Source organism: Xiphias gladius, chromosome 10 (assembly GCF_016859285.1).
Source record: "Xiphias gladius isolate SHS-SW01 ecotype Sanya breed wild chromosome 10, ASM1685928v1, whole genome shotgun sequence".
NCBI lineage: Eukaryota > Metazoa > Chordata > Actinopteri > Istiophoriformes > Xiphiidae > Xiphias > Xiphias gladius.
In genome coordinates, this window is record NC_053409.1 from 675,574 (window position 1) to 688,308 (window position 12,735).

Sequence of the window (12,735 nt, forward strand, 5' to 3'; positions counted from 1 at the left end):
ACAACAACAAAGTATAAATATGTGGCAAGAAATCTGTAGAATATTTTGACATTTTTTGTCCATGATTGACATTCAGTAGACACACCTCACTGGGTTATTGTGCCATGGTTGAGGTCATGTCCTTCGTATTACATATTGTCCAGGAAAGGATCATTTAACAGGGGGGGCTGGACGCCAAGTTCCCGGGCCTCTTTACAGCATCAGGTTCATGTTCATTAACAGCAGCGGCACACCCTGGCCCAGACTTAGAGTTCTGCCATGTATAACTGCCTGTAATAGACACAGCATGGCAGGACAGCAGAAAACAGACACATAAACTTGATTGTAAACCTATTGAGGTGGATTTAGAATCATGTTGCTTCCAAATCTATATGTAAGCATACACTCGATATAGTGTTAATTTCAGCATCTGATTTTGATTTCATTTTAGTGTTAGTCTTTTGATGAAATCGTACATTGGTTGTAGTCATATTTAAGTCAGTGTAGAATCTAACGCTAACCCCGTGTGTACCAGTTCAGTGGGTAGAGAGAGAGAGAGAGAGAAAATGAGAGAGAGACATGTTCATGATGCAACAAGCTACATGTACGCTACATGTAAGTTACATGTATGCTCCAACACTTGTAACCTCTAATTAGACCAATGACTGTCAATCACATATCAGAGGAGATGCCCAGGTGGAGTGGGCCAGCATGTTAGCAGAGCAGCAGCGTTCTCAGTGCTCCATCAGTGTCTACAAAGGATGCATTCAGGCACTGAGTGGGTCACCTGCATTTTGGAAGTGCTCAGAGAAGAAATTCACAATCATTGTGGTTACACACATACTTAAGTTGGAGGAAAAGAGACTTGAAGCACAGAAATATTGTGCAGGTTGCAGCTTTGCACGTAGCCATTACAGTTTAGACAGATGCAATGATAGAACTAAAGCATAATAAATGATGGCTGAATGAACAGAAATGTAAGTTTAGACCTACAGTCAATGTTAGGGTCTAGGGTGTAGAGCCAGCCAGCGTCCCACAAGACTGGTATTGTAAGTGTCTTGGATTGAATCAAGATTTCAATCTTCTCCTTCAGCCAAAACAAAGTAAACCAGCTGTCATGATGAGCACTTGAGATGATCCCGTCTCACGAAGTACTTTTCCCTTTCACTGGCTAGAAGGTAATCTGTGGCTGAGCAAGAGAGGCTGTTTCTTTCTGAGTGCAGAGGTGGTCTGCAGGTATGGGCTTTTCCTAATTGCAGGTGCTGGGACTGTGAGGCTGTAGACTTCCGAGACACATTGCAGTATATTGGAACTTCTACCTAGGGCTGTAATTGATACTGGAGCCTTAAGTGCTGTTTAAGATGTCTTCCACCCAAAAGGGGATCAAAATGGGTGAAACGTTGAGTGTTAGGGGTTGACAAAAAATATTGAGTAAATATAGACTGTACCTACATTTCACCTTTGTCATACCAAAGCTAACAAATTGCTCAAATCTGACCACAGAGCCATTCCATACCTGCATCAACACTCTTTATGGTACATTTTCTGACATTCACACACCCACAGATTTACAGTACATATAAATACTGCATATATTTGTTTCATACAGCGTTTTTTTCTACTCCACAGTGCAGCATTTGGGCCCAGTAAACAGGAAGAAGAGGACTATGAAGATGTGCCCATAAATAAGACTTGGGTCTTATCACCAAAGGTCTATGAGAGCGATGTGACTTTGATCCTAAATAAACTGCTGCAGGGCTATGACAACAAACTGCGGCCTGACATTGGAGGCAAGTCAAGTTCATTCTCTGGAGATATCTTAGCTGCACAGGTTGCTTCAAGGATCCAAGAATGAGCGTAATGTGCTAAGATAGAGATCCAAGGTTTGGTCACATTATGCAGTATTTGGTTAGTTAGTTTTGTCATTAATAATTTATAAATGATATAGCAAAAATACCCTTGCCCTTGCGGCAGATTTGTGATATATGACATTGGGCTAAATAAATGTGACTTGAAATCCCTCAATATAATAGTGTTGATGTGTTCTCTGCCTGTTTATATTATTGTAACTGTAGTTAATTATTTCAGCATCAGGAAATATATTTTGCTTAGTTATCATGAAATTGTAGATGTTCCAACTTTCAATTAATCTGAGCACCCTTAGGACTTTTTGTCTATGTTGCCTTTATAAGGTAACTAGTTAGGTTACCTGCATGGTGTTTGGGCCATTGTAAAGCTGTTTGTGCAAATTAAGTGCATACTCACTACACCGTATCAGAGCTGAATTATGATGCATTGTGTGGTTGTGTCAGAGTAATATGTCATGTTTTATTTCCTAAAAAGGGGTCAGGCAGGTCAAAAGGATGGAAGTTCGCTGTGTCTCCCCAGAATTCTTGAGTGTTTGATACTACAGAGGGACTGAGTATTAGATACTGTGGAACTACTTCCAGATATACCGTATATGTGACAGCTTCTCAAGTACTTGATCAAATGAGATCAGAGCAAACATTTGATGACATTATGTGGTAGGAACCCTCACCGTCACCTGACACTTCACTACTGAGAGCTGGGACTTTTACACTTGCATCTTTTGAAAAAAAAACGATGCAAAAAACTGACCATACTTTAAATTAGCAATGTGAATTGCCAAAGCAGGGGGAAAAAAACAGCAATAGCAATAGATTCAGTTTCCTGACAATTCTGGATATATGCATTTAATCACCTAACCCCATTGTCTTAACCTTTATTTTGGGGAAAAAGGGAGATCTACATTTTACATAGATTCAATAGGGATAGGATGCTCTTCTTCATTATCGTTAACTTTGTGATTTAGGATGACAAGACAAACAGCAAACTTTTGGACATCAGCAAACAAACATGTCATTTGATGCTGTGTATGTCAGTGCAGTATGTTTTCTGTTATATTTCAGTGAGGCCAACAGTGATTGAAACAGCTGTTTATGTCAACAGCATTGGACCAGTGGACCCCATCAACATGGTGAGACTGCATCTTCTGATTTCCTTAGTTGTTTTTTTTCTGCTGATATAATGGATAGTGGACGGCTAAATCCCCCTAACTAATGTTAAATAACAACAGCGTGTGCAAGTTACAGTGAAAGAGTGCTTTTCACAGTTTGTATTTGTACAGTTTTAGTCATTAGGATCCATCCTCCGGGGACCATGAATGTCTGTACAAATTTCAATGGCAACTCATCAGGTAGTTGAGTGTGAAAGTTAATTCTTTTAAAGTTATTTGCAAATGGTATTTACAGATAAATACCACAAGACACAAATATTAGTTTCTCCAGAACTTTCAACCTCCATCCACTGAGACCGAAGGTGGATTTCCATCCAAATGCCACGCAAATTGTAGAAAATGCAAATTAATGAGCATTTCCAACTTCTACAGTGATAGGAATATTAGGAGTTGGCTTGTCAAGTTAAACAGCTGGTGGCACTATTTTTCCAGTCAGTGCCATTAAATTGCAGAAGAAGAGGGCGCGTTAAAATTATGTAATTAACACAGCACTAAACGGTGAAAAAAATGTAGAAAACATAATGGAAATGGGACATTTGTGTTTGTTTCAGTGGAATTTTAAGTTACATGATTCATGTACATGATGCTTTATTTGCTAAGTCTGTTTCCATTGCACTTTGTGGCATTTTGCTCTTATCAATAAAACAACTTTTCCACCTCAGCCAAGCATAAAAGCTTTTTTGCTCTTTTGCAATATTTTGACATTTTTTCGAATTTCCAGCTTTCTCACTCCAGTGAAAATGCACATAAAAAAGGTGGATGGAAACTCACCATGAGATGTGGTTGAAAGTGCTCAAAAGAGCTAGTAAGTGCAGCTTTATTTGAGATTTTTGTTTGTTTGATTGTGTAGCAAGTTTCATGGTAATCCAACCACTAGTTGCTGAGACATTTCACTCAAACAAATGTCAACCTGCTGGGGGCACTACAGTAAAAGTCGGAATCACCAAAGTCAGAATTCACTGTCTGAGAAGCAAGAATATTTGTACAAAATTTTCTTGACTTGATTTTTCCATCAAGTCAAGATATTTTACCGGGCAGCTTAAAATTTTGACCTGAAGATGGTGCTACATGAAATGTCAGGGGATCACTAAAGTGATTGCAATTCATCCTGAGGGGAACTTGAATGTCTGAACCACATATGGATGATCGCAATTCATCCAATAGTTGGCACTAGGGAATTCTTCAAGTAACCGTTTAGATGTCTTCTTGTATACATAAGTTCATTTTTTAATCGGCTGTATGTGCATTGATTGCCTAACTCTGTTTCAGGAATACACCATTGACATCTTCTTTGCCCAGACATGGTATGACAGCCGACTGAAATTCAACAGCTCGATGAAGCTGCTCATGCTTAACAGTAACATGGTAGGCAAAATCTGGATTCCTGACACATTCTTCAGGAATTCACGCAAATCAGACGCCCACTGGATCACCACTCCCAACCGCCTCCTGAGGCTGTGGAGCAATGGGAGAGTCATGTACACACTAAGGTAGGATAGTTTTGAAACCAGTTTGCTAACTTTTGGTTGACATTTTTAATGTTCAAGTATCAGCTTTTCAAAATTCTTTGTTGTCTGTGCAGCTTTAGTGTGTACATCTGTGTTTTTGTCATGTAGCTCTCTTTTAGGTGACCCCAATTTGTCAAAGCACAGTCTAATGGTCACGTTTTTTCTGCATTTGTTAGTATAATTACAGAGAACATAACATACTTTTACTATGTTCAATCACACTTGGGAGGGAAAAAAAAAACATTGCTGAGACCTGCTTTTTCTGTGTCACAATTTTGTTTTTATCAGGTTGACTATTAATGCGGAGTGTTACCTTAAGCTGCATAACTTTCCAATGGATGAGCACTCGTGCCCACTGGAGTTTTCAAGCTGTAGGTGGTCAAACATTTTCCCCTTCCATTTTTGAACCCGTCATCTCGACAGAGAGGGGCTTCTGTGTGGGCTAGCATAATGGCTAAGCCCTTGTTTCTTCTCTTTGACAAAAGACCCATCTGCTTGAGGCTGCTCTCTCTAACCTATACCGATCTATCATCAGCTCCACCAGCTGAGAGAGGAGGTCACCCAGTCCCATTTTCTCTGACAGACTTAATGAATTATGCACCCTCTCCCAGTCTGATTCATGCTGTCTGTGTCATCCTTCATTTGTCTCTTGCATTGTGCTTCAGCTTCTCATGATCTTAATCCTCCACACACTAGTGAAAAATGCAAAGCACATTTCATGGAGTTGAGGACAAATGTCAGAGCCACTACAGTCACACTAAATGTCTTCAAATGAGCACAAACCAGTGGCAATTTCATCAATAAAAACTATGAAACAACAAAGGAAATCTCACCTGAAAAACAAAAGCATAGGCCATTCTTTTAAATGCCTAAAAGTTTAAGTTAAAATTTACTTACAAGCAAGCACGCTCTTGCAGTTGTTGCAAGTAACGGTTTCTCAGTAGCAGTTACTAGTATACCAACACAAACCCTTTAAAGGATGAGATCTGATCAAAAGTCAAAACAAGTGACTTCAACACCAGAGACCTTTGACCATATATCACTTTCTTTTAACTATTTAGGGTATCTTTCCCAGACTTTAACCATGACCACTATATTTTTCTAACCTCAACCAAGTGATTTTACTTCCTTGCAGTCACCAGAAAATCGCCATGGGAAGTATTACAGATAAAAGGACTTGTTAGCCAAGTTTAGAATATTTTCAAACTTTGCAAACATGAGCCTTTTTATTGTAAAATAATCCAATTTAGAAGCACTACTAGTGCATGTCAAAAACAATCCTGTAGCTTCAACAAACATTCTTCACTATAGATGTATCAATTACAAAGGATATTTCTTTCCTCTTTCAGGTGGAGCAATTACTTCCACCCTGTGTATTGCCTGCGAGTAAACACTATCTCACATCTGCAAAAACTACTATTACTATTACGGGAATTCCTGTCAACGCTCACTTTTAACTGAAACATTCTGTAGTATACAAACTGTTCTTTGCATTTGAAGACATCTTGCTCATTTGATGAAATTTCATGAGACTGGGAAGGTCAGTTCCATCTTGAATGTTCCTGTGTGCTTCGCCGTGGTGCAGTGTTTCCCTGTGATGTGCAGTACACCGAATAGGGAAGCACTTTGAGCTTCCTGTTGGATATTATAGGCATCAGTAAGGCTTCTAATTAGTGTATTATGTCTGTGTGTGTGTGTGTGTGTGTGTGTGTGTGTGGGTGGGGGGGGGGTCTGTAGATGGTTATCCCAAGAATGAGATCATGTACCGGTGGCAGAGACGAGCAGTAGAGGTGGCAGACCAGCGGTACTGGAGACTCTACCAGTTTGCCTTTGTTGGGTTGAGGAACACCTCTGATGTGGCACACACCCAGTCAGGTGAGAGATTAAGTCCTCTTACATGTGGTCAGTCTCCAGTTTTACATGAGGCACTGATATTCAGCGAAGAGTACAGTTCAATATGAACAACATCACATACAGATGTGGTCAAAATGATTGGTACCATTCCACTTAGAAAAGAAAAACACAATTTTCTCTGAAATAAGTTAAAACAGACTAAAGTAATTGGTATTCACAATTCTAATTCATTTGACTGTCTATGTAAAATATTATTTTAAATAATACAGCAAATAAAAATGCCATGGACAAAAATACTGGGACCCTTAACCTAATATTTTATAGCCCAGAAGCCATGTTTCACAGTGGGGGTATTCTTTCTCTGAAAGCTTCAGTTTTTCTTCTTTTAACACAGAACTGATGTGACCTACCAAAAAGCTCTAGTTTTGGTCTGGCTTTTTTATGTCTCTCTTTCAAAAGTGGGCTCTTCCTGGTTCTTCTTCCATGGAGGCCACTTTCATTCAGAGAGTGACGTCTGGTGCAACCAGACACTGCTGTATCTTGATCTTGGAGGTCAGCTTGTGTCTGTTTTGAAGTTTTCCTTGGTTCTTTTTCCACCATTCAAACTTTCCTTCTGTTCAATCTGGGGTCAATTTTCCCCTTGCAGCCACGTCCAGGGAGGCTGGCTAAGGTCACATGGACCTATTCTATTGCTGATCAAAGCATGCAGGTGTGCATGACAAAAGAGCTTTTAATCTCAACATTTTTCTGGAGGAACACAGCATTGTTGTACTGGGTATAAGGGTACCAACACTTTTTGGCCTTGTCTGTATATCCAGTTTGTTCTTGTGCTGCTTTGTGTTACCGTGGTGCAAACCAATCCTATCTTTTGTGTGCAGTCTTCTCATCTGTACAGTGTTTTTGGATAATCCCCATGGAAGTAGGTTAATTCATACTGAATTAATGTGTAAATAAAAATTCTATGTAATTTCAGAATGCATACTTCCCCAATCATATAAAATTCATAAACTGCAATGGGTTATATAAATCCCAGTCTGTGCTCTCTTTTACCCTGCTTTACTTAAATAGTTTGAACATCTCACTTTTTCCCTTGGGCTTGTTAATTTTTTATATCTAGATCTACGTTATTGTTAAACTTTCAGGTGAATATGTAATCATGACGATCTTTTTTGACCTGAGTCGAAGAATGGGCTACTTCACCATCCAAACCTACATTCCCTGCAGTATGATCGTGGTCTTGTCCTGGGTCTCGTTCTGGATCAATAAGGATGCTGTCCCAGCCCGAACATCTCTAGGTTTGATACGTTCTTATATTATACAAAGTTCTACTGAGGCCGAGTACAAATTTGCCTTGTTCTGTAAATCACTGTACTGTCCTTTTCAAGGACTTTAAATGCCCTGAAGATGTATTTTCTCAATCAGCTTCTTACTATGAGTGATGGGATCTATTATGAACACACTATTTTCTGCTAAAGTTTTTTTTTTTTTTTTTAAAGAAGTTTTGGTTATTTTACATTAGAGATTTCTGAATTTGTTCTTTGCACTCTTGCACTCTTGCACCAATAAGGACTTAGCAACGTTTGAATCAGAATGTGATGACAATTGTTTGGTCACTGTTAATCAAATATATTCAAACCACACCCACACAGATATAATTATGCAGATAACTGAGTTTATAAATGTGAATATCTTAATAAAGGTATCTAAAGACCTGTTTTTTGATTGTATGTGTGTTTAGGCGTGAATATTAATGACGTTGAAAAATACTTAACATCTGAGGCCAAGTTTTGATATCCAGAAATCTTGTGAAGCAGTGCCATTTAACTGCCCACACCAACCCAGCTGTTCTATGTGATAGCTCGGAATACCAAAGGGACAAGACAAGCTAAAGATCAAACACTAACAGTCCGATTTTGTCAAAGTACCTCTCACTGTTGTGGAATTTTGATGATGTGTGCTTTTTTAGGCACTAAAAGTAAACTGAGGACACTTTCAAAAATAATGCCATGAATAGTTTTTATTTCTGAATTAATTTAATACAACATTCAGTAGGTGGCATGGTGGTGCATTGGCTAGCACTGTCGCCTCACAGCAAGAAGGTTCCAGGTTTGAATCCCTGTTCGAAGAACAGCGCACGGAAATAACCTGTTCCTTGTGTGCCTGCATGGGTTTCCTCCCATAGTCCAAAGATGCAGGTTAGGTTTATTGGTTACTTTAATTTGCCTCTAGGTGCCAATGTGAGCATGTCTGGTTGTTTGTCTCTATATGTCGGCCCTGTGATAGACTGATGATGATGTGTCCAGGGTCTACCCTGCATCTCCCCGCTGTTAGGAGCGGCAGGGTTTCAAGGTACTTTGAAAGTTGGTTGTTCCAAGCATCTTGGAGAACTTGCCACAGTTCTTCTGTCTCTTCATGTGATCCCAGACTGACTCCATGATGCTGAGATCAGGGCTCTGTGGGGACCAGACCATCTGCTGCAGGACTCCTTGTTCTTCTTGTTGGTGAAGATAGTTCTTTATGAATCTTTACGTCTGGGCTTGTTGTCCTGCTACATAGTGAATTTGGGACCAATCAGATGCCTATATATATATATATATATATATATATATATATATATATATATATATATATATATATATATACATATGTATGCATATTTGTATATACTTACCAAGCACTTTATTAGGAACACCTGTACTCCTGCTTATTCACACAAGTATCCAACCAGCCAATCGTGTAGCAGCAGAGCAGTGCGTAAAATCCTGCAGATACAGCTCAGAAGCTTTAGTTAATGTTCACATCAAACAACAGAATGAGGTCTGGTTCGAGCTGACAGATAACAACTCTTTAAAACTGTGGTGAGCAGAGAAGCATATTAGAGTGAACAACATGTCCAACCTTGAGGTGGATGGGCCACAACAGCCGAAGACCACATCAGGTTCCACTCCTCTCAGCCAAGAACAGAAATCTGAGGCTGCAGTGGACACAGGCTTATCAAAACTAGACAGCTGAAGACTGGAAAAACATAGCCTGGTCTGCTGAATCTGGATTTCTGCTAACCAGCCAGAATTTGGCATCATATATATTGTATATATACACCATTCAAAAGTAGAACCAGTAATTGGTTTTAATGTTGGCTGATTGATGTATATGTACTGTATACTGTGTATATATATATATATATATATATATACAGATATAGCCTCTTTTTACTTTTACTTTCTTGCCTGAAAGCAGGACATTTGCATCCAGAATTTGCTGATATTTAGTGGAATCCATTCTTTTGTCTAAGCTTGCGATGTTTCCTGTGCTGGCTGGCTGGTGGAAGAAGAATTTCCACACCCATGCTTAACAGTTTTTTTTTTTTCTCAGTCAGTTGTTTAGAGGAGCTCATGGTTGTTGAGTGTTACAGGTTTGAAAACTCAGAGAGTTTATCAGCTCTGGAACTGTCACCATCTGACAATTCCCACTGACAGTTCTTGACCTACCTCGCAAGTCTTAACGAGTCAGTTAAGGTCCAACGAGTTACTGAAGTTCTGAGTGTTTTAGAAGTAGAAGGGGGTGTGTGAAATTAAGTAACAAGTTCTTGAAATTATGTAACAGTAACTAAGTAAAACAACATTGCATTAACATTTGAAAAATGGCTTTAATGTCTGTCTTCTGCAGGATTTGTATTCACTTCTTTTCACTTCAAAAATCAACAAACTATGTAATTTGCCCAAGGGTGGCCAAACTTCTGCATACAACTGCTGATCGGAATTTGTCTCTGTGATAATCCATTTAGGTATCACCACAGTGCTCACCATGACGACTCTAAGCACCATCTCCAGAAAGTCCCTGCCCAAGGTTTCTTATGTCACTGCCATGGACCTGTTTGTTTCTGTTTGCTTCATCTTCACCTTCGCTGCCCTAATGGAGTACGGCACTCTGCACTACTTCACCAGCAACCGCCAGACCAAGAAGGCTAAAGCCAACAATAACACACAGGTGCCTAACACTCGTTTTCTTTCTTCTCAATATGTCTTTTTTTTTTATCCCACTGAATGGTAGGTGTAACATACTGAAATACATGTGTGTGTTTTCCTCCACAGCAGAAAGCATCCAGCATGGTGAATATCCGACCTGGAACATCCCTGCTGCAGATGAACAACATTGTGCCATATCATGAAGAGGATGACTATGCTTATGAGTGTCTGGATGGAAAAGACTGCACCAGCTTCTTCTGCTGCTTCGACGACTGCCGCTCAGGTGCCTGGCGTGAAAACAGGATGCACGTGCGGGTTTCAAAGATTGATTCTTACTCACGAATATTCTTCCCCACCGCTTTTGGCCTTTTCAATCTGGTTTATTGGATAGGTTATCTGTATCTATAAAACCAGTAGTCCTCAAAGAAGGACGACTGAAGTTTAACATCATGCAAACATTTTAAAGAAGCAGAGCTGCTCTTGTAGCGTAAATAATTGCTACTCAATATACATGTATGGCAAAAAAGTAAACTACATTAGAATCTAAATGCAAATTATGAATGATAGTGCCCTGTTTTTCCCCTGCTAGCAATGAAGTAAGGCAAATTTGTGATGTCAGTCACTCTGACACTTTGTTTCAGAGCAACATGGGTCAACAACTACTCGTTAATATGCCATTAAGTACAGAAAAGATACTCATTGTCCCCAGTAGGTAATCCCTAATGATTAAGATGACCCTCTGACCTTTGATCTAGCACCAAATTTCCAATTCTTCTTGACATGACAAGGCTGAATTTCCATGAAATTTTTGTGGATATTCATGTTTGCCAGGGTACAGATACAATTTTTTATGACCCCTGAAATTCCCACTTGTACACACGAAATATCAAATTTTAATTGACAGATTGTCAAAAAACGTGCAAATTCATGCTGCATAAAGCGGGCTGGCTCTTGACTCTTAAGGCTCTGCTGTGCAAAAAGTTAGTGTAACTGGTGCTACAAACAGGCAGTATTCTCTTAATCTTCAAATGCACTTCTTGAGAATTTTTGTTCACAGCAGGGAAAAACCTCTGATTTAATTTCCTCTTTAACAAACCCTTTGGTGCATAGCACCAGCAATCCATCCATACATCTATTCCCCGCTACCTTCCGGCAGTAGCAGCAAGTTAAGTAAGGTAACCCAGTCGTCCTTCATTCAAGGCCAGATGGGATATGAAATCCCACCAGCATGTTCTGGGTCAGCTGTGCCCAGAAATGTCCACAGGAAGACATCCACAATGCATCCTCATCACATGCACAAACAAGTCAACTCGCTCCTTTCAATGTAAAAGAGTGGTAGTTCTGCTCCAGCTTCTTTCCAAATGTCTGTTTGTGATTGCACCATTAAAATAAAGCCCTCTGTATTTCATTGATTTGAAATGGGGACTTTGACATCAAGTTTAATGACTGTAGGTAGCCTAAATTATTCAGTATGGCTAAATGACATTTTTCAGTAGAACTTCTTCATAATATTGGCTAACTCCACTCATACTCTGCGTTTTTTACTAATTCTTTTTTTCTTTGGCTTTAAAGTTCATCTCAACCAGTAAAATTTTGGGTTCTAATTGCCAGTTCCATTTTGACTCCGGTTCAAGGTTGGCAAAATACCCTGATTCACTAATCTCCAATGCTTACAACTCTCCCATTGCACACATTTTTTTTTTTTTTTAAGAGCAACATAGAAAACAATTAGGTACATTTAGGCCTAATTTTTATCCAGCATTTTCTGTCACTTTTGCCATTTAAAATAACAAACATCACCAGTAGCAAACTATATCAGCTGTAGCTAAAAAATGTTAATTCTGCAACAGCTAAAATAAACTTGCAAATGTTGGAATTTAAACAGTATTAGATTCTTTAAGTATATGATAGGATTCAGAATCAGATTTGTTAACATGCTGTCAACCCTAACCCTTCCCATAGCAGCTCTGCAGCTAGAAGTGTTTGCACAAGTAAAACTCCAGTCTACGCAGAGGAGATATTGCCATCAAATGCAGAAAAAAAAAGCCCAACTGTTTGTTTACTCTTTGCTACCGTGCTACTGATATTGTTGAGATGCAGGAAAGAGGAGGTGTATTGCACTTTGTAGCTGTGATATGGAGTGAAGGGTTATGCTTCCCTCTTTTAAAGTTATATTCCCTGATTTTCTTAGAGTGGCCTGTAGCTCTTATTAAGTAAACTCAGTTGAATTTAAGAAATCACTTGAGATTTAAAAACATCAGTGAACAGTGAGTTTTGGGGAAGAGAATTCTGGGATTCAGGGACACTACTGGTCAATGTAACACAACCAGGGAGCATATCTTTATGTATCTGAACAACTTAATTGTTGATAGGGTTCTATTTTTCTAGGCAT

General features: G+C 39.2%; 1 protein-coding gene across 1 annotated transcript; it reads left to right on the forward strand.

Annotated features, from left to right (window-relative positions):
• Window positions 1–640: 640 nt before the first annotated feature.
• On the forward strand, window positions 641–10,751 carry gabrg1 (gamma-aminobutyric acid type A receptor subunit gamma1). The gene is made up of 9 exons (XM_040137324.1): window positions 641–675; window positions 1,609–1,769; window positions 2,910–2,977; window positions 4,286–4,506; window positions 4,813–4,895; window positions 6,262–6,399; window positions 7,521–7,673; window positions 10,163–10,365; window positions 10,470–10,751. The coding sequence occupies exons 1-9, from the start codon at window positions 641–643 to the stop codon at window positions 10,749–10,751; spliced, it is 1,344 nt and encodes a 447-aa protein (XP_039993258.1).
• Window positions 10,752–12,735: the final 1,984 nt, after the last annotated feature.

Coding starts and splice junctions, on each gene's coding strand:
- gabrg1 (XM_040137324.1), top strand. CDS start 641: ATGACTGTCAATCACATATCAGAGGAGATGCCCAG. Junction 676..1,608: donor ATATCAGAGGAGATGCCCAG/GTGGAGTGGGCC, acceptor TCTACTCCACAG/TGCAGCATTTGGGCCCAGTA. Junction 2,978..4,285: donor CAGTGGACCCCATCAACATG/GTGAGACTGCAT, acceptor ACTCTGTTTCAG/GAATACACCATTGACATCTT.